The sequence below is a fragment of the Typopeltis vanoorti genome, chromosome 7 (genome assembly GCF_054136105.1).
Source record: "Typopeltis vanoorti isolate ZY-2024b chromosome 7, IOZ_Tvanoo_1.0, whole genome shotgun sequence".
Classification (NCBI taxonomy): Eukaryota; Metazoa; Arthropoda; class Arachnida; order Uropygi; family Thelyphonidae; genus Typopeltis; species Typopeltis vanoorti.
In genome coordinates this window covers 35,397,453-35,424,487 of record NC_143555.1, presented here as the reverse complement: position 1 = coordinate 35,424,487, position 27,035 = coordinate 35,397,453, and the positions used below count along the sequence as shown (strand labels likewise).

The 27,035-nt window shown below is 36.3% G+C and overlaps 1 protein-coding gene across 2 annotated transcripts in view; it reads left to right on the top strand.

Annotated features, from left to right (window-relative positions):
• Sply (Sphingosine-1-phosphate lyase) overlaps positions 1-27,035 on the top strand; it is a 467,659-nt gene that overhangs the window by 395,634 nt on the left and 44,990 nt on the right. For both annotated transcript variants that reach the window (XM_090395209.1, XM_090395208.1), the window contains exon 12: positions 22,357-22,474. In XM_090395209.1, the coding sequence (XP_090251335.1) occupies positions 22,357-22,474 (118 nt within the window). The remainder of the gene's footprint in view (positions 1-22,356; positions 22,475-27,035) is intronic.

Here is a 27,035-nt window from a genome sequence, read left to right as displayed (position 1 = left end):
TGGAAAATGATTTGATTAGGCTGATAGTATGGGCAAAACATAATTGATATCATTTCAGTGTGGAAAAGTTTATAGTTATGCATTTTAGGAACAAAGATTGCAAGCTATGTAGCGCATTGAGGGAACTGTACTCCAGGAAATAGATGAAGCTAGAGATTTAGGGAGTGGGGTTAGACAGAGTGTTAAAGTTTAGAGGACATACTGTTAAAGTAGCCAACTTAGATCACAGGATTACTTGGTTATTGAAGAACACACAAGCAGAGATAAGGGAGTTCTCAGTTAAGTTAAGGGGATAAAAATCCCTTATTGTTTTTCAGCCAGTAAGCGAAACTAAGATCGAAAACTACGATCTGAACGTTTCATGCCGACGAACTGTCGGCGGATCCAAGCGTAAGTGACCACTTGGTAGTGCCACACCACGGCAACTCGTTGCAAAGGTGGAGCAAGCTCCCTCCCTATTCTTGATATTTTCTCATAATGTAAAAACAGACAGCTCCTAGGAGATGTAGTACTGCTTTACATTATGAGGAGAGGTCACTACCCAGACCGGTTTCAACCTTTTTTGAGGTCTCATCAGTGAGTAGCTAGACCTAGAATATCAGAGTTTAAGTGAAAAGAACTTGCATACTTTCGCTATACGAATGCCAGATCAACCTCGCCAGAAAAATAGCCGTTTGGCTTTTCATCTTAGGAGTTCTCAGTTATCATTCCTCATTATAAGGCCTTAATATGCAACATCTGGATACTGTCACCTGAGTTTCTTGGGGATAAGGAAGTGGTGGAGATGATCCAGAGGTGAGTGATCTGTCAAATACCCCCCCCCGAGGATAGATTGAGGGTTTGGGGATTGCAAAAGTTGGTTGATGGGGGAAAAAAAGGAGGGGGAGAGAGATATGATAGAAACATTTAAAATACTTAAAGGATTTTATAGGGTTGATTCAAGGGAAATATTTCAGCACTTGGCTAGAGGGAACAGAACAAGAAGTCATCCTTGATGACTTCTTGTTCATTGTGGTAACGAGGACATAAGGACTAGATTTTTCACTTGGGGAGTGGTGAATGAATGGAATGAGTTGTCTGAGTAAGTTGTAAATGCTTTGTCTATTAATGATTTCAAGGCGAGGTACAATAGATATTGTGTTGATAGTTTGGATCTCTGACAGTGAGTGAGCCTTAGGATTCCATTAAGCTGCCCGTGCAATAACAATAATTAAAGGATGCACTGTAGATAAGGTGTTTTTCATACAGTTTCATATTGTGATCTGAAGTAGTTCAGTTATATTCATTTCATGTTGTATATGTTATTTTGCAAATTAAACATTTTCTTTTGCTATATAAGCTGTATGATGATAAGATGTAACTGACTCAGTCTGTTAATGAGTTAAATGGTTAAAAAGTTAATTTAAGGGAACAAGATGTATCTACCTGTAGTATGAATCTGTGTGCAAATTTGATTTGTAGTTTAGATGAAATGTTTTTATTTTGAAGTTAATTTTCAGTTACATCCTCATTTCCAAGTGGTTTCCTTTAATTAAACCTAACCATTTGGCATTGAAAGGGCAATTTACCAACTGGGCACATGACAAGATTGCATGCACACACACACAAAAACAACAACAAACAAACAAAAAAATACTCTCCTCCAACAACTGAAAGGACTGTTTCAATTAAGAACATACAGTGTGGAACTGTAAGGTAATTAATTAATTAAAGTTCCATAGTATGGTGTTGACATTTTATGTCAACACCATAGGATACCCTCCAAGGAAAAGTATAGAAATTGTTTTGGCTACATCTCTGACATAAGTATTATATAAATGTGTACAAAAAAAATTAGGCAAAGTAATAAAGTAGGAATAAAATAGATGAATAGAAAAATTAGACAAGCAGTGTTGTAAAAGATGTGGGAGAGCAGCTATATTGGAATAGTTTAAAAAATATTATGAATAGCAGTCGTGTGATGTGTGAAGAGTATGAGTTACAAGTTGGAAAAGTGGCAAGGAAAGAGAAAATGCAATATCAGAGGAGAAAGACCAGCCTGTTCAAGAGAATTCTTCCACTATGTGATAAGCAAGAGAAAGGATGGTTATGAGAGGGCAAAATGAATACTGTAGAGAACATAGTGGGATTATTTAATAAGCATAGGTATGATATATATCCTGCTCTTAATAGTGATGTTATGCAAAGCACAGAATAGTGAATAAATCAGTATAAAATTTAATAAACCAAATACTTCACTCCCCATTCAATCTTCTCCCACTCACCATTCAAACTACATTCTTCATTCTCTCTCACCTTCTGTCTTCTGTCATTCACTCCTTTATCACCACCTTCATTTATAAAATGACAATCCATTAGACTGTTGCATTTCATAAAAATGTAGGTTTGTATGAAGCACAATATTTTTTCTCATTTCTTTTGGCATTTTACAATCAGTGCTCTACAGGAATAGTTTATAGTCATTTATAGTGTATAGTATTAAATTTCCTGTAGCATTATTCTTCTAGAGCAGGAGTGTGAAACTCAATTGGACCATGGGCCATTTGCTATAAAACTGTATCTCAAGTGGGTCGTAAAAAATTTTCAACTAAAAAAACCTGCACTAATTAGAAGTTTTCGAAGGGAAGTGAAAAAATGAGACTAAATAAATTGGAAAATTAATAACAAAAATTTTATTTATTCTAAGTCATTACAAGATTAAATAATAGTATAATGATTATGACAACTCACAAAAAAAATAAATAAATATAAAGAATATTTTTATTATAGTAATATTTACAATAGACATTTAATCCAAATTAAACTGAAATTAAATTTTGTTTGAATAAATCAAATATTTATATTTTATTTTTTTCCCGACACTTGACAACGTTTATTATTTAACCAGCCTACCAAAATTTGGACTGAAAGATTGTGAGCATATGACCTTCATTATGGCAGAAAGATTGACGTCAGTTAATCTTGATCTGTGGGCTGTTTTGTTACCTTTCATACATGAGAATAATTGTTCACATAAATAGGTGCTTCCAAAATAACATAATGTTTTCTGCAAACCTTCTTATTTCCAGATATTTTTGACCTAAATAACTGTATATTTTTTGGAATACCAACTTCTTGGTATTTCGTTTTTAGAATGGAATCATTTTGGAAATCAATAAGTCCATTTGAATACAAATAGGAGCTTTTTCGAAATTAAAGGGAAAAGGATCTGTAAAAAGTGAAAAAAACTTCTTCTTTTATCTTTTCTAGTTTGGGACAATATTGAGAATGAAACTTTGATTCTTATTGTTCAACTGTTCACACATAGGAAAGTAATTGAGAATATTCTCTTTTAAATGATTTTGAAACAAAATTAATTTACATCTAAAACTTGCCAGTGCATCATACATGTGTGTTATTAACTGATCTTTCCCCTGAAGTTTGACATTTAAATCATTCATATGTCCTGTAATAACAACTAAGAACGTTAGATCTTGTACCCATGTCTGATCATTAAGAAATGCAACATCATGATTTTTCATTTCTAGGAACAATTTGATCTCCTCTAAAAGTAAAAAAACAAGCTTTTTAGAACCTTTTGACAAGATAACCAACGAATCTCTGCGTAATAAGGTAGCCCTTCAAATTCACTCTCCAAGTCTTTTAGAAACTGGCAATGATTGAGGCCTCTGGATCGGATGAAGTTCACAGTATTTGTCACAGGCTTGAGTACGTTGCTCATTTCCAGTACTTTGGAGCACGGGACCTGCTGATGAATAATGCAGAGGAAAGTTTGCAGTTTTGGAATGTCTGGATACATTTCCTTTAACTTTGCTCCAAGTCCTGACACAAAACCTTTATTTTTGCCTGTCATTGCTGGTGTACCATCAGTTGTCACTGCTATGAGCCTCTTCAGAGGAAGTTGGTGTTGTTCCAAAATGCCCCACACGTGTCAAAAATGTCTTCCCCTGTAGTAGTTCCTGGATGGGAATCATTTCCAAGAACTCTTCAGTAATATTCATATTGTCATCACAAACCCGAAGAAAGCAACTTCAGCCATGTTGAATATCGAAACTTTCATCAAGTGCAAATGAAAAGCACTGTACGTTTGCAGATATTTCTTGCAACTGGTCATGCAGATTTATCTGCCATTTTGGTTATTCTTTCAATCACAGTATTTCTGGACAAAGAAATATCACGAAATACTTCCACATTTTGGGGACGTACGTTTTCTGCTGCTTTTATCATACACTCCTTAACCAAGGAACTGTCACTGAAAGGTTTGGAATGTTTCGCCAATAAATAGCTGATTTCATAACTGGCTCTCACTGCTGATTCATTATCTTTCATAAATATTGAAAATATTTGTTGTTGACTTTGAAGTGAATACTTCATACTTTTTAATTTTTCTTCTCTCAGTTTACCTTCAAAGCGTAATATTGTTCTTTGTGAATTTTATCGTGGTGCCTTTTTTTATATTATATTTTGTGGCAACACTAATTGTTTCATTGCAAATAATGCACACAATTTTGTCCTTTGTTTCAGTGCAGAAGTAATTCATTTCCCATTTTCTTGAAATTTTCTCTCCTCATCAGCAATTTTTCTTTTTCTTGGCTTGGAAAGCGACATTGCCTCGGTGAATATAATTATTCACTTTGTTTTTTTTTCGATTTTTCAATTTTTTCAATTGTTTTTTTACTTTTAGAGGAGATCAAATTGTTCCTAGAAATGAAAAATCATGATTGTACCCATGTCTGATCATTTCTTAATGATCAGACATGGGTACAAGATCTAACGTTCTTAGTTGTTATTACGGGACATATGAATGATTTAAATGAAATTTATTATTAATATTATTAACAATTTTTATAAAAATATTTGAATAAAAGCACACAAAACTGTAGACCAGTGCACGATACTATTGCAAATAATAATAAAAGGGATTCTCTCACTGCTAGGTTGTCGTTGAATTGTGTTTGCCGCACTGACTTCAGTGATCACTAATTGACTGTAGCAGGCAATTATAAACACACAGCTGGATTCACATGAGTGCGTATGCTGTGCATCACGTGAATGAATAGCTGGTAGCCAATAGAATTCAACTTTTTCAGCACGCTACCAGCAGCATGCTATAAATTAACATTGAAAGCATAAATATAGTTTACGATTGATTAGGATCGGATCTAACATTGAAATTGCGATATAAATTTTTATTATTGCAATTATATTATAGCAGGTCGTTGCATCCATATTGTAACTATAATCGTCATATGAAAACGAATAAATCGATGCCATATTTACTCGAATATAACTTGCGCTTTTTTCCCCAAAAATTAAAGCTAAAAAATCATGGTGTGAGATATATGTAGGGATTTTTAGAAACTAAAGTTTTCAGGAAAAAAAATTGAAAATGGAGATGACTTACCAAGAATCTCCTGTTCATTATAGCTATTTCTGGCCTTCCATGTATGCATTGTCAAAGTCATCTTCTTTCCCATTATTCAAAGTAAAAATTACAAGTAATTTACAAGATTTTAGATATGTAATGAACACCCTTCACAAATGTCTAATGAGTAGGCCAATAGAGATAGAACAGCTATGAAGATGTGCATATGATTCGAGCAGTATTAACAAAAGATCGCATTACCATAATACAAAGTCGAGCTGACATTTTTGAGTTGAAATACTAATTCTCTTCAACCAAATTCCATAATATCTGAAACTGTCACAACAACATTTACTCTATGTCTTAGTTTTAGCACGTTTATTGACGAATTTTATTGCAGCTTTGTGTTTGAATTAGTGAGCGCACTCACACACATCTAATTAAAAACAATAGTTTTTAGTTAGATACTATGTTTGCTGGTGCAACATATGGTTTTGCTTGAGTCTAAACAGCATGGTTAATGTGGAAGGTGTACATGTGATTCATTAGTTAGTGTCATTTTTATCCAGTTGTCTCTAATCGCACTAAAGATATATATTATACATGTTGAGAAATATATTACACAGACAGCAAATGTCTCTGTACTTTATTCAGAACTACTTGTTTTTCTTGCATTTGCAATATAGTGGCAGTTGGGGAGGGCATGTTGTTTACCGTGGGGAGCGAGTTATCACCCTGACATGAAAGTGGTTAAAATTTATTTTTGTGTGCAATGTATATGCAAAACTTTTTAATTTATTTTATTTTTTTCATAAAGTAAAATGAGGGTACAGGGGTGTGAGTCATATGCGAGAGCGAGTTATATTCGAATAAATATGGTATTTCTGTTTTATTATAAAAAGCAACCATTCTTTTTTTTTTTTAATCTTTCCTTGAGGCATCATGGGCCACAAGAAATTGCTTTTTGGGCTGCCAGTTTGACATCCCTGCTCTAGAGCTTTGGGCATCACTTTAATTAATACTTTCCTATATTTCAAAAATGGTACATTTCCATCATCAGGGATCACAAAAACAATGATTCATGCAGGCACTAACACTGGGCAAATGAGGCTAAAGAAATGCAATCAGAGTCGGGCCTAGAGTGCTGAAGGATGCCCGCTAGTAGGCTAGATTGGGTGGTCTTGACAGTTTGGCTGAAGACCTAAGGATGAGTGCTTACCAAATTTAGAGCATTCTTATGCAACAGTTTTTAGGTTTGGAAAGTTTTTCAGGGCTGAGGCAGATTCGAGGAATAGCCTTTCATTTTTGTGTTTACTGTGGTGTAATCAAGTGGCCTTCTTCCAGTTTATCTTGTGCTTGGTGTCCACTCAAGTCATGAGTAGCTGTAAGTGGAACTGGATGTAGGCCTTGTGTTCAGAATTTCTGATGTTGGCTGTTCTGCCTGTTTGGCCATAATAGGACAGTTTGCAACTGCAAGGGATCTGATAGGGAATGTGGCTGGTCTTTGGTGGAGTGAATAAGGGATGCCAAATTTTTTTGTGTCTGGAAGTGGTTGTAAGGTTGAATTTCCTTAGGATTTTTGCTAGTTTTTCAAATATGCCCCAGATATATGGAATGATGATAGATCCTGATTAATCTCTGCTCAGAAGGGGAGGGGAAGGCAGATTGCAATTGTAAGGTTTAATATTTTTTGGGGAAGATTGTAGCCATTAGCTAAGAAAATGTTGAAAATATAGTCAAGTTCAGTAGATAGGGAACTGTTATCAGAACTGATTAATTTTATCCTGTTAGGCTTTTCATAATTCCATATTGTTGGGAAGGGGGGGTATGGTTTGACAGTTGGTAAATGATTCATCAGACTAGCATGTAATCACTATCTAGGAATAGGAGATTATTGTTGTTTTCCTTTTCTAAGCTAAACTGGATCCTGGAGTGTTGATTGTTTAGATGTGTTACGAAAATGTGGAATGTATCTAGGCCATGTGGCTAAATTGGCCAGAGGTGGAGAAAGTGGATTTCCTTGCCAAACAAAATAGCCTGATTTCATGGTGAACTGAAACAGGGCTGACATATCAGGAGGAGATATGGCTTGAATGAGGTCTGAGATGTCTTTGAGTCGGACATTAGTGAATAAAGAGGAGACATCAAAACTCACCATTATGTCAGTGTATTGGAGTGTGGGGTTTTCTATGCTGGCTGAGGTGCCCGCTAGTAGGCTAGATTGGGTGGTCTTGACAGTTTTTTATGTGGAAAGGTGTGCTGCTAGTATATTGTGTGAGCACTTCAGCTAAATGTTTGATAAATTTGTATGTGGGTGAATCAGTGCCATCCACAATGGGATGTAATGGTACATTTTGTTTATGGGTTTTTGGTAGTCCATATATCTGGGGAAGGGGGGGGAGGTCTAGAATTATATGATTTTAGTTGGTTTGTGACTTCCACAGGCCAAGAGAACCTTTTTAAGGAGCCTTTTCAGTGTTCTGATCTGTGTATTGGTGGGATCATAGTCTATAGGTAGAATGATCTTGAAGTAAGGAGGCAAGCTTACCTGTGTAATCTGATTGGTTCCTTATCTGCTTTGGTAATTACTATTCTGTTGTTTTTAATTTCTTGTAGAGCTTCAAATTCTTTTCTTGAAAGGTTGCTTTTTAGTGGTTTAGCTTGCATAGGTGAATACACTGGCTACATCCAGTCTGATGTTGTTGCCAATATGGTTGGGAAAGCTGATGATACCTCATTCTACTTCGATTGTTATTCTTCTGCAGGAATATTGTTAGGTGCTAGTGCTGACTTCTTCCGGCTGAAGGACGATAAGTTTACTACTGTGTTAGGAGGTAGTTGAGGCTTAAAAGCTGATTACTTTAGTAGATTTTCATATTTCTTGATGTGCTGTCATCTTACTTTTTGAAATTCTTTATCTGCTGATATGTTTGTGATTGTCCAAAGATTAATTGATATTCATCATTGCATCAAGCCCCTTTTGTAATGCATGGATAGTTTCATTAGTGTTGGCCAGGGGAACGTGAGTGGCAGCAATCTCTTCCAGTAAAATAGTGAAACTAGTAATCATGTAAATGTGGACAACCTTTGGAGAGGTAAACCAGTGTTTTGATTTCACACAATTCGGGATTACATTATTACCCTGACAGTGTTTAAAGGCTAATCTACTCAGTTGCCCGGAATCTTCAACTTAAACTTGCTATCTTGATGGGCCTTGCATGTGATCTTTGTGGATAATAGTAATTCTGGTAGTTAGGCTCATACATTGGTTAGCCAAAACTTATTTTTCAGAGAATAACAATTTATACTAAAATATTAATTAAAATATCTTTAATTAATACTTTCCTATATTTTGGCAACATTACATTACAATCATCAGCAATCACAAAAGGAATAATAAGTGCACGCAGGCAGATGAGGATAAAGGTAAATGTGGATAAAGAAAGGCAGCTTAAGTTGGGCCTAGAGTCTTAAATGGCACCCTAGTGGACTACATTGGGTGGTCTTGGCAATTGGGCTGAGGATCTGAGGCTCTGCCAATCAACCACATTCCCTAGACCTGCCATGTATCTAGGTCTCTTTCATTTTGCAAGCTGTTCTACAGCCAAAATCAGAATTTCTGAATACAAGGACTACATCCAGTTCCACCATTACAGCTACCCAAGATTTGCTGACCATGCTTTGAACACTCCCCACAGGATATGTTGGAAGAAGGTCACTCAGCAAACACAAATTTGAGGGGCTATTCCTTGAATCTGCCTCAGCCTTGAAAAACTTTTCAAACCTCACCAAATTTGGGTACGTGACACTCCAAATTTGGGAAGTACTCCTCCTCAGCTGTTTCAGTATATACACCATCATCATTCCCTCAGACATACATGCTGTGCTCTTGATGTTGAACCATTCTCAGAAAGTTCAGTCCTCTTATTCTGCTTAACCCTGTGAACTGCCCTACAGTAATTTTGTTATCTCTGAGAATGTGTGGCATTATTATTATTATTATTAACATCTGACCTCCATGGAGTCAGACTCATCGTGGGAGGTACACACTATTGCATACAACGCTAATCCAACTGTGCCTTAAACTGATTCAATGTGTCTACATTGACAACACGCTCGAGCAATACATTCCACTCACCAACCACTCTCCATGCAAAGAACCTTCTTATCACTACTGTGCTCAAACCCTCCTTATACAGTGTCCAGTGATGGCCACTTGTTCTACCCCTTCCCATTGTATGCAAAAATCTCTTCTGTGTCAGCCTGATAACAACCTCTGACTAGTTTATACTGTATTTACTTGAATATAACTCGCCCTTTTTTTTTCCCAAAAAAATTCAGAAACTAGAGTTTACAGGAAAAAACTAAAAATGGGTATGACTTATCAAGAATCTCCTATTCCCTATTACTACTTCTGGCCTTGAAAGTGGTTTCCTTGTGTGCATCATCAAAGTCATCTACCCAAATAACATCATCATCTTTCCCATTATTTCAAGCAAAAAGTACCAGTAATTTACAAGACTTGTGATACTTAATGAACAGTCCTTCACGAATGACTAATGAGAAGTGAAAGCAGAGCACAAAACAGACAGCAGTGGTAGGCCAGTAAAGATAGAGTAACTATGAAGACATGCATATGATTAGTACGGTATTAACAAAAGATTGTGCAATTACAACTACAAAGGGAAGCTGACAATTGTTGAGTCGAAATGCTAATTCTCTTCAACCGAATTTCACAATATCTGAAACTGACATAACAACATACACTAAAATGAATGCTGATCCATGGTGATCAGCATTCATTTTAGAAATTATGGACTTTACAACGTGTTATAAATAACTATTTTAATTCCCGACGTTTATGAACGCAAATTTAAGGAAACCTGTAAGATTCTTATCAACCGCTCCAATCTGAACAATAATGATGATGGTCTAAAAATCCCAAGATGGAAGGCACATATTTTACCCACAGAACCTTTCTGCCTAAGAGCTAACTATAAACAGGACTGTAGATAATCCAGAATCTTAAATCTAATATAACAATTGTCATGGTAAAAAAATAGGACATCATTGTTACTGTAAAAAAACTATATGAAAGAATGTGTCTCCCATGTTATCTTAAATAGAATTTAGCTTTGATGTAGTTTCTAAATATTTAATTAATTTTTATTATCTTGTTATCTTCCAGGTCTACCTACTCACTGATGAGATCTCAAAAAAGGTTGAAACCGGTCTGGGTAGTGACTTCTCCTCATAATGTAATTACAGTATTACATCCCCTAGGGGCTGTGTTTTTACATTATGAGAAAATATCAAGGATAGTGAGGGAGCTTGCTCCACCTGTGATATGAGTTGCCTTGGTGTTGTATTACCAAGTGGTTACTTACACTTGGATTTTCCAATAGTTTTTCGGTATGAAACTCATAGATCTTAGTCCTAGTTCTTAGAGTTTTGCTTACTGGCAAATAAACATCAAAGGATTTGTATCCCCTTCATTATTATTAAGGTTGCCAGAAAAATAGCCTTTTGCCTTTTATTCTATGTTATAATATAATATACAGGCACACCTTTATGGCATTCGTATAGTGAAGGTATGTAAGTTCTTTTCACTTAAATCTTGTTATCTTCCAGGTCTACCTACTCACTGATGAGACCTCAAAAAAGGTTGAAACCAGTCTGGGTAGTAACCTCTCCTCATAATGTATTATATCCCCTAGGGGCTGTGTTTTTACATTATGAGAAAAATATCAAGGAATAGTGAGGGAGCTTGCTCCACCTTTGATACGAGTTGCCTTGGTGTTGTACTACCAAGTGGTTACTTACACTTGGATTTGCCAATAGTTTTTCGGTATGAAACTCATAGCTCTTAGTCCTAGTTCTTAAAGTTTCGCTTACTGGCAGATAAACATCAAAGGATTTGTATCCCTTTCATTAACACCAGAAATCATTCATCAGTGCATGATATGGTATTGAATGACCGATGAATGAAAGTGTATGAAATTGCAGAGACTATTGGTGTTTCAAAAGAACGTGTAGGATATATTTTGCATGAAGAACTACAAATGAAAAAGCTTTATGCAAGATGGATGCCACGCTTTAATAATATTCCCTGGTTATTGTTTTACCCTTTTCAAGATAATTAATAAACAAAATACCTTTAGCATCCCAAAACACCAATGCCATGACCTTTCCTGCTGATAGAACCGACTTTGTCTTCTTTGGTGCTGAACAACCGGCTTCTGTCCACTGTTATAACTGCTGTTTGGATTCTGGTGTGTAATGGTAAATTCAAGTCTCATCCATAGTAATAAATCAATGCACAAAATCAGTTTTATTCTTGTTAAAATGCTGCAAGCAAGCACAGCACCCATCTTGCGCAAAGCTTTTTCATTTGTAGTTCTTCATGCAAAATATATCCTACATGTTCTTTTGAAACACCAATAGTCTCTACAATTTCACACACTTTGATTCGTTGGTCATCCAATACCATATCATGCACTGATGAATGATTTCTGATGTTGTTACACTTTTTGGACGTCCTTCACATGGATCAACTTCAAGGCTGGTACTGCTGCGTTTAAACTCGGCAGCCCATTTCATAATTGTCGAAAACAAGGGTGAAGAGTGCCCATAAACTTTTATGAACTTCGAATGAATTTCTTTTGGTGTTAAACCTTCTTTTACAAAGAATTTTTTAACCACATGATACTCAATTTTATCCATTTCAAGGGATACAGACAGCACTTTTGCTTCAGACAGCTGTATAAAAAAACTACTTGATAGAACGAGTTGCAATTTCACAAAAGGATGTTTATGACAGATGTACCAACTTAGAAAAAAAAAATCTTGCTAATAGTGTTGCCATCTATGGTTGAGGCCAAGAACCTTTCAGACCACCCTTGTAAATGTCAATTATGCAGCATATATGCAAAATTCTTGGTCACTTGAATCACCACTTGTTCTAGGCAACTGTTTAAGAATGGGAAACAATGGGGAAAAACAAAGGTTCGTTTGGAATTCAATAAAGAGCTTGCTGTGGATGTCCATCTGGCTGGAGCTGCAATTTTGAAAATAGTAGTGCTCACTGTTTTCTGAAAAGGTAAGCTATCCCAGTTGTTTAATCAGTGGAAAAATAACCCATTTTTCTCATCTATAAGACATAACTGCAGTCCTAAGACTCTGTCAGGATTGAGATTGCTGTCATCTGAGAAGGCTTGTATGAATAGACAGAAATGTTTGTATGAGTAATTCACCAAAGCCTAATTAACGAAGGCTGTTCCCAACCCATAGATATCACTGAACCATATGCTGGGAATTGAAGAGCATTGGTATTGGCAGTTGCATACGAAACCACTGTATTAAATAAAAGTTTCTAATTCAGTGGCTGGTATGTGTAGCTCTTCTTCCACACGTAACATATAGTCGCAACAAAACTGTTCCCATCCATTCCCTATATACGAGGCACATCTGGGGGGGGGGAATACAGTTAATGTTCTCCTTATAAATATAATCTCCATGGTGATTTGAAACACACATCCAACTAGTACTCTACATCCAAGAGGATAAGGCAAATATACATGTTTAGCCACCATCCAAAATACATTTCACAATAAAACAACTGTTTTCTCTCCTGAACCCATTACATATACTAATACCAAATACCAAATGACCAGTTAACTTGCATACACTCGAATGTACTTATATAAACAGTCACCATCATCTACCCAACAGTATGGCACCCATTCTTCATGCATTCTCCTTCAGAGAATGGATGAAGTAGCTTTTTCCTTTTGAGCATTTTGGAATATAATAAAATTCAATATGCCTGTATATTTGCCTACTTTAGATAGGCCAGCAGATCTGTTAACATATCCTTTGAAGAAATAAAAATTTACATCCTGGGGGGGGGGGGGGGAGAAATACAGTTAATGTTCTCCTTATAAATATAATCTCCACGGTGATTTGAAACACACATCCAACTAGTAACCTACATCTTAGAAACTTAGAAATGAGGGAGAGCAAAGCATTGTGTTTCATCTGAGAAGTGACACAGAATTTCATTGCGGTAACATTAAATCTCCATCCCTTCATAGTTATATGGTGATCAATGTCTTACACATTGATCTCCTTGGCATTCTTACATCCTAGAGTGAGGTGAGGAGAGGATAAAGTGGAGAGTTTTAATTCATTCTTAAAAAATTATGGAAACAACTACTATGTTATATTAAACTTCAGTTTAATATAAACCAAATAATCACTCAACGTTTTTGACCTTCACATTAAGGTCATCATTATTTTGATTTATATTGAACTGAAGTTTTACTATAACACGGTAGTTGTTTCCATAATTTTTTAAGAATGAATTAAAACTCTCCACTTTATCCTCATCTCACTCTAGGATGTAAGAATGCCAAGGAGATCAATGTGTAAGACATTGATAGAGGATCTTGCAGTCTAAATCACCTGAGTATTACAAAGTTTTAAGAATTACAAAACAGGAATATAGAGCACTCTCATCAGAAAAGCTATGAATAGGATTGGATATCAGAAAGAGAGAGAGAAGATCACTGATGTATAAGATGTATAAAGCATAGAGCTTAGGTTACCCAGCATTGATTGAAAAATGTGATGAAATCATCTGCCGTGATGCACAATGAGAGACAAAACAAAGGTAATCCACTTCACAAAAGGTGGAAGTAACACCATAAGGTGGTAGCTTGGTGAGAAGGCTGCAGTGTCAGACTCGATCAAATGCCTTAGAAATATCAAGATCAACTGCTTGAGTTTCTCTCTAAACTTTTTCTATATCTGTCCAAACTTGCGTGAAGTTAGCTAGGATATATATCCACTGTGGGGCGAGAATGACAGAATGCATATTTGTGATCCCTCAGTAAACTAATGAGTCTCCAAGAAGTGTAGCAGTTGACTGTTGCTGACCTTTTCTGTCATTTTCAAACATATTGAAGGCAGAGCAGTCATTTGATGTCTGACTTTTATCCCCCTTTTTGGGAATACGCTAGAGAAATGCTAGCTGTTGCATACAGTTGGACAGATTTCAGATCAGCATGAAGTGGTTGGTTGGTTTACAGTTTATTTGACACAAAGACAACACAGGTCATACTGTGCCATACTAAAGGTTACAACATTAGCATTTACAGAAAATTGTAAACAATATGTCTGTACAAGAATCTAGTTCCACAAAGCAGCATCTATAGATAAACAGAACTGCTGCAGAGGGAACAGCAACACACACGGTCAGAGGTTATTACAGTAGTGCAAAAATAGTTAACAATATAAGTTAATGCACAAAATACAAAACACTAAGCCAAGCCAAGGAATGCGGTATCTACATATATGTAAAATTATAATAGATGCTTTTACAGCAGCACAAAAATAGGCAAAAAGGGATTATTATACAATATGCATGGATGAAAATTAAATTTAGCAATGTAGTATAAACAGAATATAGCAATACACATATATACAGAATTACTAGAAGATACACAAATAACAAGGTGTCCTACAGCACTACATGATTATTCGAAAAATAAAGTAGTAAATAAGATGTATACACAAAATTTATGTTAAGCAATGCAGTATCTACATATAAACAAAATTACTGCAGAGGTTTCAGTAGTACATAAATAGATAACAGTACGGGTTAACATGTGTATACAAAACAAGTCAAGGAAAGCAGTATCTACATATAGTAAGATTACAACAAACATTATTATACTAATACTTGAAGAGTTAGAAAGGAATTATTATACAGCATATATGCATAGGTTTAGCATTATGGTAATTACATATTAACAAAATTACAGCAGGGTGACACAAATATACAAGTTCAAGGCCTACGGTAATACATAATTGATCAGATTTAACCTAATGAATAATATGTATGTGTAAAAGTTAAGTTAAGCAAGACAGTATTTACATATAAACAAATTTATAGTCAAATGTGTTTGTACAAATTAATTCTTTCTAAAAAATTAAAAACATCATGCAATTTCCCTGAGTCGGCTAGCATTTCCCTGCGTGTATATGGCTTGGTTAGATAGGTGAAAATTTCATTCCTCTCTCGTGTAAATTTTTGACAATCTACCAGAATATGATAAATAGTGAGATGTGTGTTGCATTTTTCACGTATGGGAGGGTCGTCAGCTCTCAGTAAATGAGAATGCATAAGGTGACTGTGACCTATACGGCTCCTAGCAAGAACAACCTCCTCCCTTCTCTTTTTACGTTGACTAGAATGCCAGTGTTTAATTTCAGGTTTAATGCTATATAATTTGTTTGTTAATGCTTCTTGTCATGTTGACTCCCACTGAACAATTAGCTTTGATCTTATAAGCTGTCTGTAGTCTGTATATGGAACTGTCAAACAGTATGTGGAGAAGGTATAAGCTGATTTAGCAGATGCATCTGCAGCCTCATTTCCTTTAATTCCGATGTGGCTGGGAATCCCCAGCAAAACTGAACATCAGAATTAAGGATTTTCATTTTGTGAAACAGGTGTAGCACCTCATAAAGTACTGGATGTGGATTATACATAGGAGAGGAGATAGCCTGTAAAGAGCTCAATGAGTCTGTATAAATTATACACTTTTGGTAACAGTTTTCTTTTATATGCACAAGTGCAATCTGAATGACATGTAACTCTGCTGTATAATTACTGCAGTCTGGTGAGATCTGATTTGAGATAATAATGTCAGGAAACACAGCAGCAGGCCAATAGAGGCATTAGTTCTTGAACCATCAGTATAGATTGGTAAGAAATCAGCATGTGCTGCTCTGTGTGCATTAAACAATTGCAGGTAAATGGATGATGAAGTATAAGATTTCTGTAACTAGCAAAGTGAGGGGTTGCAGGATGGTGTGCAAACCTGCCATGGAGTTATGTTTAGTATAGCTAATGTTGTCAACATTTATACTAGCAGCTTGCACAGTTTCTTTAACATGCATACCAAAAGGATGTATAGCAGTTTGATGTGTGTGATACTGAGCTTCCCAATGCAGAGAGAAGATACTATTCCATGTAGGATGATCTGGGAGAGATTTTATTTTTAGGGCATAATTAAGAGATAACTGCTTCCGTCGAAGTGATAGAGCCGGTTCATTTGCTTAAACATAGAGACTTTGAGTGGGTGATGTGTGAAAGGCACCAGTAGCTATCCGTATACCCTGATGATGGATGGAATCCAACCATCGTAGGTTACTCTGTCTTGCAGACCATAGACTTGGGACCCATAATCCAGCTTTGAACATATAAGTGCACGATAAAGATGGAGCAACGAAGCTTGATCAGCACCCCCACTCAGTAGAGGATAGAGTGCAAAGGAGGTTCAAAATTCTCTTGCACTTTTCTCTTAGTTGACGAATGTGTGCCAGAAATGTAAATTTTCTGTCAAAGATGAGTCCCAAGAACTGGTTTCTGTAGCTACTGGAATAACAGTATGTCCCATTCTTAGTTGAGGATCTGGGTGATGAGTGCATTTTCGACAGAAGTGTACACAGACACTTCTGTTGAAAACCTAAATCCATTATTAAGAACCTACATGATCAATCGCTTGCTGAAGTTGTCTTTCAGTTACCCTCATGTTATGTGAGTGACAGTAAATTGTGAAGTCATCAACATATAGAGCATTGTTTATAGTGGGAGGAAGCTGTTCAATGATTGAGTTAATTTTAATAGCAAAAAAGTGTCACACTTAAGACCTTAGAGAACACCCTGTTCTTGATGATATGGTCGAGATAGCATATTTCCCACTCTGACTTGGAAAGTTTGCCTGGACAGAAAGTTTTTAATAAATATAGGGAGGTGTCCTTTGAGATCTAGGTTATAGAGGTCTTTTAATATGCCATATCTCCAGGCTGTGTCATACGCTTTTTCCATGTCAAAAAAAAACTGAGATAAGATGCTCTCGCTTCAGAAATGCATCTCTTATACAAGTTTCTAAACGAACAAATGGTCTAAAGTTGATCGATGTCTACGGAAACCACATTGTGTACTGAAGAGAAGACTGTTGCTTTCTAAATACCAGAGAAGTCTGGCATTAATCATTTTCTCTAGTATCTTACAAAGACAGCTGGTCAGAGCAATGGGTCGATAATTATTTGCTTGTGTTGGATCTTTTCCTGGTTTTGAGGTAGCAATGACAATTGACTTATGCCAAGAATTTGGAAACTCTTCCTCTGCAAGTATTCTATATTCTATTGTATAATAAGAGAAGAAGAAGATCCATAGAGGATGATGGTAGATGTTTTATCATTTCATAATGAAAAAACATTTAGTTTTATCATCAAATGGCTGATTATATGACTGAAGAATGTTGGTAGAAAAATTAAGCCTTTGTTTCTCTTGCTGCTCTTTTGGTATTAAAAAGTCAGGAGAATATGAAGATGTTGCTGAGATTCTAGCAAAAGTTTCTCCCAAAGTATTTCAATAGCTTTGGGATCAGCAATAACACTTCCATTATGGTCTAAGGTAGACAAACAATATATTCTATATCTGCCTTTCATTTTCTGGATTTTATCCCATACAATTTTTGGACTGGTCATTTGATTAATTGATGTAGTAAATTGGATCCATGATTGTTTTTGACTCTGACATCTTACATAACGTGCTTTGGCTCGAGCATGCTTGAAAGCTATTAAGTTTGATGTGGTGGGGGTATCTACAAAATATGTCCCAAGCTCTCTGTTGATCATTTTTGGCTGTCTGACATTCTGGGTTCTACCAAGGCTTTGGATAGATTGGAAACCGAGATGATGTTTTTGGAGTGGAGGCTGTTGCTGCCTGAACAATGCATCCTGTTACATATTTTACTACTTCATTGATAGGTGTTTGACTGATGGCATCGGCATTAAATTTTGCAAGATGAGAGAAAGTGTTCCAGTCAGCCTGGTCAATTTTCCATATAGGTATCCGTGTGGGTGAACATGGTTTCTGTGAAGACATTGTGCAGAGAACAGGAAAGTGATCACTTCCATATATATTCTCTTCAACGTCCCACGTGAGTAGTGGAAGAATAGAAGGGGAGCAGATTGTAAGATCGATTTCAGAATATGAATGGGTAGGCATATGGAAGAAAGTATTGAGTTTATTATTTAAAGGGGAGAGGTTATTATTATCAAGAATTCTTTCAGTGATTCAACCTCGTCTATTAGTGTTGGCACTACTCCATAGAGTATTGTGACCATTAAAGTCACCCATCAAAAGTATGGGTTCAGGCAGTTATGAGATAAGGTTATCAAGATGAATTTCATTTAACTCGGCATTTGGTGATAAATAAATTGAACATACCATAATAAGAAATCCCACGGAGAAGCGAATCGCTACTGTTTCCAGAGAAGTATGAAGTTGAACCTGATGAAAAGGAATATGACTGCCCACTAGGATAGCTACTCCTCCATGAGTATGACCACCTGTTCTGTCCTTATGTACAACAGTGAAATTCCTAAAGGTACGGTCCTCATTGGGTCTTAAGTACGTTTCCTGTAGACAGAAACAGAAAGGTTTGTGTTTCTGCAACAAGATCTTGATATCGTCAATATTCTGGCGAATCCCACGACAGTTCCATTATAAAAATTTTCCTATTGTCTTGATTTTATTGACTTGTCTGGTTTTCAGGAGGTTAAGGGCTTACCTTTGTCAGATTTATATTTATCCATTGTTTTAGGGAAGTATGGATGGCCAGTGTCCATCTCTTCCTCTGGTAGAGTGTTCAAAACATCAAATGTGTTAGGGTCAGTTGGTAGGTTTAGTTTGCTTTCAGTAGGTACCGAGGTATCCATTTTTTCTGTGCAAGTGTCTGGTGGTTTATATTTGTGTGATATCTTCGCCATAATTTTTTGGAGAGGTGAGTTTTCATCAAATGGGACAATTTTTTTAGTTGTCTCTGGAGCAAGGCCATAGGTCTTGTGATTAATGCGCTCAACAGAGAAGCACTTGCGATCATAAAGTTCAAGTATGGTGAAATTATCAGATGGTGGAATAGACATACATGTTTGAGTTGCTGTTGGCACTTTTCTAATTGTTACTTTTTCAGCATAAGAGGATCGTAGAACAGGTGTAATGGTGGCCAGCTTTCTTTTTGCATCCTGATATGTTATGTTTTGTTCTGTTTTAATTTTTTGTATCTCTTTTTCACCTTTCCATTTCTGACATGCATGATAGTAAGCTGGATGATCTCCCTGACAGTTGACACATTTAGCTTTTTTTTTTTTTTTCACAGCAAGATTTATTATCATGTTCTTTACTACCACATCGGGCCCAGGTAGTAGAACCACGACAGGCAGTTTGGGCATGTCCATATCTTTGACATTTAAAGCATCTCAGCAGGTTAGGGATATACATTTTAACAGGACAGCTGAGATACCCTGCTTTTATAGATGTCGGAGGCCTAGGTGTATCAAAAGTATGGATGATGTTCTTGGTTTAGACCAGGCGACCATCCCTATGTATCAGGATGCACATCACACCCGTCACTCCTTGATCTTTAAGCTCTGAACATATCTCCTCTACTGGAATTGAGTGTTCTGTGAGGTGTTACTGCAATTTGTATTCCACACGTTGTCGTTGCTCTCAGTGGTTTTCGGAATGTTGTTTACACATTGTTTCCATGAGGATATCATCACCAGAATGCAATTTCTTGACAGTTTTGGGAGGTCCTGCCAGTCCTAAACCTTTTTGGATAAAGAAGGGTGACGTTTTCCCAACTGGATTTTCACCTGTTGCATGAATGATTAAAAGGCTGGTACATTTATGTTAGTATCCGATATCTTTTGTTTCTTGCTTCTGTTTCCATATACTGTATCTACAGTATCAGTACTTGGTTGGGACTTTGTTAGGGTTCCTGAAACATTCGAGGATGAAGGATTCATATTTAAGGAGTTTTTAGTTCAGCTCCAGAGCTCCCTGCCCACCATGGAACCACACATGGACGCCCACTACCTAGCAAGCAAAGACTGCGCTCAGGAGTGGAACGCCAGGGCTACCCTGGATGCTATACCAGCACTGCAGCAGGTCTAGGATTCTGACCCTGGACCATGGGATGAGAGACTTATTGCAACACTGTTGGCCCTTGCAGGCAAGCCCACTAGCCAATTGATCCTGGCTGGGCCATCCAGGACCTCCCATCTTGCCGAAGCAGGGGGCCAAAGTAGTGCAAGACTAGACTACCAAGATCCCCCCCTTTTCGGATGTCCATGGGTCGCACTGTATGGCAAACACGGCGGCAAGGTGTTGGATCCCAGTGATGGTTGTCTGGAAAAAGGATAGTGAGACAGACTCAGGAGAAGTAGAACAAAGAATACGGGAAGAAAAGCAAGGAAAAAGAGGAAGAATGAAAAGGGCCAGTACCATCACTGGGAGCCCCTCCACCACGAACAGGTGCCCCACATGGAGGGGAGCTTGAAGTGGTTATACAGGATGGGTATTACTTCTTGAACATAAGTTATTATTGCAACTGGAAGAATACCATCTGGGTTCGGTGACTGATTAGTATCAAGGGTATTTTAGTATTTTTCTAAAGTCCTGGTAAGTGATCAGGGGAAGTATACATTGGATAGAAGGAAGTGGGAAGAAAATTGCCTTAATCATCTATACAAGAGTTGGGGGGGGGGGGTAATTGATGCTTAGAGGTCTTTAGCTGATCTTACCATTGTACTATCAGGATATGAGAGATAGAGGTGGAAACATGGAAGTGCAGAGGCTGTAAACCACAGCTTATGCCTTGGAGAAGAACCAGAAAGTTCAACTGCTGTTTGAGCAGGAAACAAGCCTAATGCGTTTGGCCCTAACAAATGCTTTGGATTTGATTTTTTTTGATTTAGACTTTGATTCTAATAAACTATGGAGACAACTACCATGTTATAGTAATAACTTCAATTTAATATAAGCCAAATTTATATTAAATTGAAGTCATTGCTAATAACACATTAGTTGTCTGCATAATTTATTATAATAAATGCCGATCGCTCTGTAACTATTAAAAAAAAAAAAAAGAAAAGGATTTTGATTTATGATTTATGCTTTGACGTAGTTGTTGGCGAACCAGAGCTTAGAAAATAGTAGAAGTATTTGAATGTAGTGGAGAATAAATGTACTTATCCCAGTGAGAATAATGTCTGTTATGAGATCAGAGCAAGCGCTAGGATCAGAAGAGTGGAAGCAGTAATCAGACCATTGTAGTACCACAGGATACAAGGCTGAGAATGACTGGAGGATGATTTGTAAAAAAGGAGAGACATAGACAAGATCATGGTCAGACTTTCCAAGTGGAGAGCTAACATCAACATTGTATTTGGAGGGAGAGATTGTTAAAAAAAAGTTGCACGGTGGTTGGAAAATGATTATCTAGAATTCTGGTGAGTTATTGAACAATTCGTTAAATCATTACTGATAGCAAACATTTTGGCTTCTTTTCTAGCTTGGTCTGAGCAGATGGAAAAGGGAAGGTAATGAAATCTTGAGCTAAAACAGAGCATTATAAAGGGGATTCCAGTTAGGTAACCTTTGGTATGGGATATCAAACATGATAAATACATAATGTCCCTTCGTACAAAGGCATCATACATGCATTAATGAAGGAAAGTTAATGTGAGATATAATCACAGAGAATACCATTTGAAGTTTAGTAATAAATAACATATCAGATTTCAATGTTTGTAGGATTGAGATGAAATATAGGATTGACTAAAAAATTGAATTACTTATTTGTGCTGTTTTTCATTCCACTAAACCTTATAATAAATTCTAACCTTGCATGGTTGAAAAACCAGTTCATGTGTTTATCTTTAGGTTTGGTTTTTGTACTAGGAGAAGCTATATCCTATGAACTACCATCTGATTGTATTAGGCCATGGTATAATGGAGGTTGTAATGCACAACAGATTCAAAATGAGGCCAAGCATAACTCTTCAAATTTGAATTTTGGTTTTTACAATATTAAAGAAGCCTCGATTGATCTCACATTTATTAATTTTAGGTAGTCGAGCAGGTGGAATTATTGCAGCCACTTGGGCAACTTTGATGTTTCATGGAGAAGAAGGATATATGAATGCTGCTAAAAAAATCATGGCTACAAAGACATATATTGAAAGGCAGTAAGGATTTTTTTTTATTAAGTTTGGTTTTATGATATGTAATAGTTAGAGATAAAAATGAAAGATGGAAATAATCAGATAGTTATAAAATAAAAAAAGAAAGTAAACAGATAATAACAAATGTCATAATAGCATATATATATATATATATATATATATATATATATATATATATATATATATATATATATATATTCGCTATTGCAATATCTGAACATAGTGCTGTTTTTTGTCATATGTACTATATATGAATAATTTTGTTTTGTATAGTTTTGCCACTAAAATAGTCAGAAACCAAAGTTAAAATAACTTGACAAAATTTAATAGAGATCCCAATCAAATATTATTAATTTCCATACAGTCTAATGAAAATTATCATTGTCAAATTTTGCTGATAAATACACTATACTTATGATGAAAATAAAGGAAAAAAAATCTGCCATTATCCATTCTTGAATCTAAATTGAAAATTAATGTATTACAGTGTATATACATATGATGAAAACAGTGTCTGTGATGACTCACATGTTTATTTAAGAATTTGATATATGAAAATGCACATAATTCTTTAAGTGATCTTTTCAGCAATACTTCTCTTCTTTGTTGTCATCACCATAGAAAAAAACCAAGATAGTTTGATGTTGCTGCTGAAACCTGGAAGAAACTTCCAGGTTCATCTGTAGAACAGTGTGCAGTACAAACATCCCCTAAAAATCGCAGCTATCTACTGGTGAGTCATATAAAAATAAAAACTACACCTCCAGCCACACTGTGGAAAAATCAGGATTCCTAACAGATTGTGCTTAGCAATTAGGGCTTAAATTTAAGTTTGATTAGTCATCCATCCTAAACCTGTTATGAATTAAAGAATATGCTTTCACCTACTAATTTGTAAAGCTGGAAAATATTACATCATTGCCATTAGCACAACACACAATGTTTCACTATAATCTTTTAAATAACTGCTTCGCACATGCAAGGGAAAACTAAATAGAATTTATTACTCCTATATATTTTGCTTAATATTTCATAAGCTTCATTCAGGGAGAAGGCAGAAGAACTGCCAACAACATCTAAATTTGGAATATAAGAATGCATATAATATCGCATGTCTTGATCGCAGCTGTACAGTAGGAGGAAACATTATTACAATTCATATATGTGGGTATAGATGTATAATTAATTAATTAAATTAAAAAATTTTAAACCATTAACAGCAATCACTTCCCAAAACTTAGAGATAGGCATACATTCTGTCCAATTATGATCAGGATGGTGGTGCAGGGCTTCATATGATTCAAAAAATAGATGATCAAATTTGAATTTATTGTAGTGGAGCATCTTTGTATGGTTCCAGTGAACTCTATGTATAGTGTTGATGACATGAGAGGCAAGATGTAAACTTTAGATTCCAAAAATCTTAAATAGTGTTGATCTTGTTTTTTAATAGTAGCAGAACTGAGAGAGTCTGTTCAACATAGCAAAGATAACAAAAACAAGGTATTTGATAAACACCAGGCAAGGATAGAGGTGATAAGGTATGTCACAGTAAGAGATAGATGATAACTTCCAGGCAGATTATATCTTCACAGGGTCATTGCTATTTGTTCAGATGTTCCTTTAAGGTAGGGTATGCTGATCCTATTATTTCTTCTGCCTTCTTCCTGAATAAAGTTCATGACATATTGAGTGAAATATATAGGATAATAAATTCTATTTAGTTTTCTCTTATATGTGTGAAGCCATTATTTAAAACATTGTACTTTGTCTCTATTAAATGTCTAGTAAAGTGCTTCAATACTGTCAGCAATAGCCCGTCATTTGGAACTTAAAACTAATCTTATTTAAATGCATATGCTGAAACACGCCTGTTGTTTGGGTGATGTTGTCCTGGTGATAACAAATCATAGAGGTTTGTCAAAATCGGAACAGTTCTTAATAAAGAACAGAAATATATATTAAAAAAATCATTTTGATATTTCTATTGCTTTCCCAAGAACTATGATGAACTATAGTGCTCTTCATAAAAATCTCAACCTTTTTGGCTTTATCCATGTAATTTTACACATATCAGTGCTTCCTGATGAACCAGAGATAAAATAAAGAAATAATTTATTGAATTATGCTATTTTCTTGATTTCCAACTATCAGTTTCAGACCACAAATAACAATTGTAAAGCACACACAGTTAGCAACTTAATGTTGCCATATAATGTCATATCATGGCTTATCATCTCCAGTGGCTGGATAAAATAGAGTAGTTCAAAGAAAATGAGCTAAATGTGGTCTTAGCATGACTAACTCCCAGATCTCTGGCAAATTAATATAGTTATACATTAATTTGTATTTAAAATGGAAGAAAACAGCTGTTTCCTTCCATTTTAATCCTATGTGAAAGGGTATCCAAAGGAATATCTGCTAGGCTTGACTTTCCATAGAAATGAATTGCTGAGTCATCTATGCAAGAGTATGAGGGGGATAAAAACAATGAAGAGGTCTTTAGGATTTTTTTAATTTTATTTTTTTATGTTGAGCCCATACACAGGAGGTTAGTTGGCCAACCTATAGTACATTAGTACCATGTATGGGTAGTGGGTTGGGAAAGGAGGAATTTATTTACATTTGAATTGTATTCCTTGGAAAACACAGCAGGTGGGAGGAGACTGTTCCACAGTGCAGCAGTTGCAGGGATGAAGGAAGAGGAAAAGAAACTTGTTCTGTTTGTTTCTAGGTGTACTGTGAAGAGATGTTGTGCAGCAGCTACACGTGTTCCAGTGAGCTTTGTACTGAGTGGAGGAATTATTGATGTTATTTTGGATGAGCATTTCCCATGGAAATATTTATAGAATATACATACTGCAGAGACCATACGTCTGTGTGCAAGTGGGAGGAGAGAATTGGTAAGGGATGGATCATTGATAAGTCTAATTGCTCTCCTATGTATTGAGTCGAGCATTTTGAGAGAGCTTTTTGGGGCCCCACCCTATATGTGGGAGCAGTATTCAATAGCTGTGCAGATTTGTGATTTGTATAATGTTAGTAGCTGTTAGGGGGTGAAGTAACGTCTTGAGCGAAAGAGAAATCCTAGTTTTTTTGAGACTAAGGATGCAATGGTTGTGATATGTTTATGCCAGGAGAGGTTTGATATGAGGGTGATTCGAAGAAGCAAGATCTCAAACTGTCTGGAAATTTGGGTATCGTCAAAAAGGATACTGGGAAAAAATGGTTCTTTTTTATGGGAAATAGTACAGAACTGGGTTTTATTGACATTCAAATTTATGAGGTTATCCGAACCCCATTGTAGGATGGCTTGGAGATCGGAGTTGAGGGTGGTGGTGGTTGATGTTCTGTAGGTTGAGGTGAGTTGTGAAGGGTAATGCTTATCAAATGCAAAACTCTGTATTGGGTTGGAGGTCAATTGCAGTAGGTCATTGATATGTAGCAGGAAGAGGGTTGGTGAGAGGACAGAACCTTGTGGGACCCCAGCATTGAGTGGTGAGAGGATAGGGAGCCGTCCACCATCACACGCAGTGTGCGTCCAGACAGAAAGTTGGCAATCCAACTACAGAAGTCTTGGGTCAGACCGAATGATGGTAGTTTGCCTAGTAGGCCTTTGTGCCAGACCCAGTCAAAGGCTTTGGAGATATCTAGTGCAACCACTTGAGATTTGCCAAACCTCTCCATAGCATTTGTCCAGAAATGGATGACATATGTGAGTGGATTTCCTGTCGATCGGCAGTCATGGAATCCATACTTGTGGCCATTTATTTGGTGAGTGTCTTCAAGATAGTGTAGGAGTTGGGAATTGATAATTTTTTCCATTACTTTTGACAGGACTGAGGTAAGCGAGATAGGGTGGTAATTGGATGGCAGTGGCTTGTCACCCTTCTTGGGAATGGGCTGAATACAGGCCAATTTCCAGTTTGTGGGATGGATTCCAGAGGAGTAAGAGAGTATATATAGGTGACATAGGATTGGGGTCAGTTCTGGAGCACAAACTTTCAGAGCAATTGGGGGAATGCCATCAGGGCAAGGAGACTTTTTTTGTGTATGTCTAATTTGGACAGTATTTTTCTGATCTCATCCTGGCAAAAGGAAATAGGGGGCATTGTATGTTGGGTGTCTGGAATGGTTGGGGGACATTTACCATCGTCAGTTATGCATGCATTTGAAGCAAAGTATGAGGCTAGAAGATTGGCTTTTTCTGTGGGTGATGAGGCAGTAGAGCCATCTGGGTAAGATAGGGGTGGAAATAGTGTTGGACAGAAGTTACAGCCCGTTGCTTTGGCGAGAGACCAAAAGGCTCGGCTGCTAATTTCCTGCTCTCAAACTGTTTGGAAATTTGGGTATCGTCAAAAAGGATACTGGGAAGAAATGGTTCTTTTTTATGGGAAATAGTACGGAACTGGGTTTTATTGGTGTTGAAATTTGCTTTTGGAAATGTTACTTTTGTACTATCAGCATGTGAATTTTTATGTTCTTCAAAGTAAATGTTAAGAGATCTACTAGCCTGTCTAAAGTATGAAAATGTATAGGCATATTGAATTTTATTATACTCCAA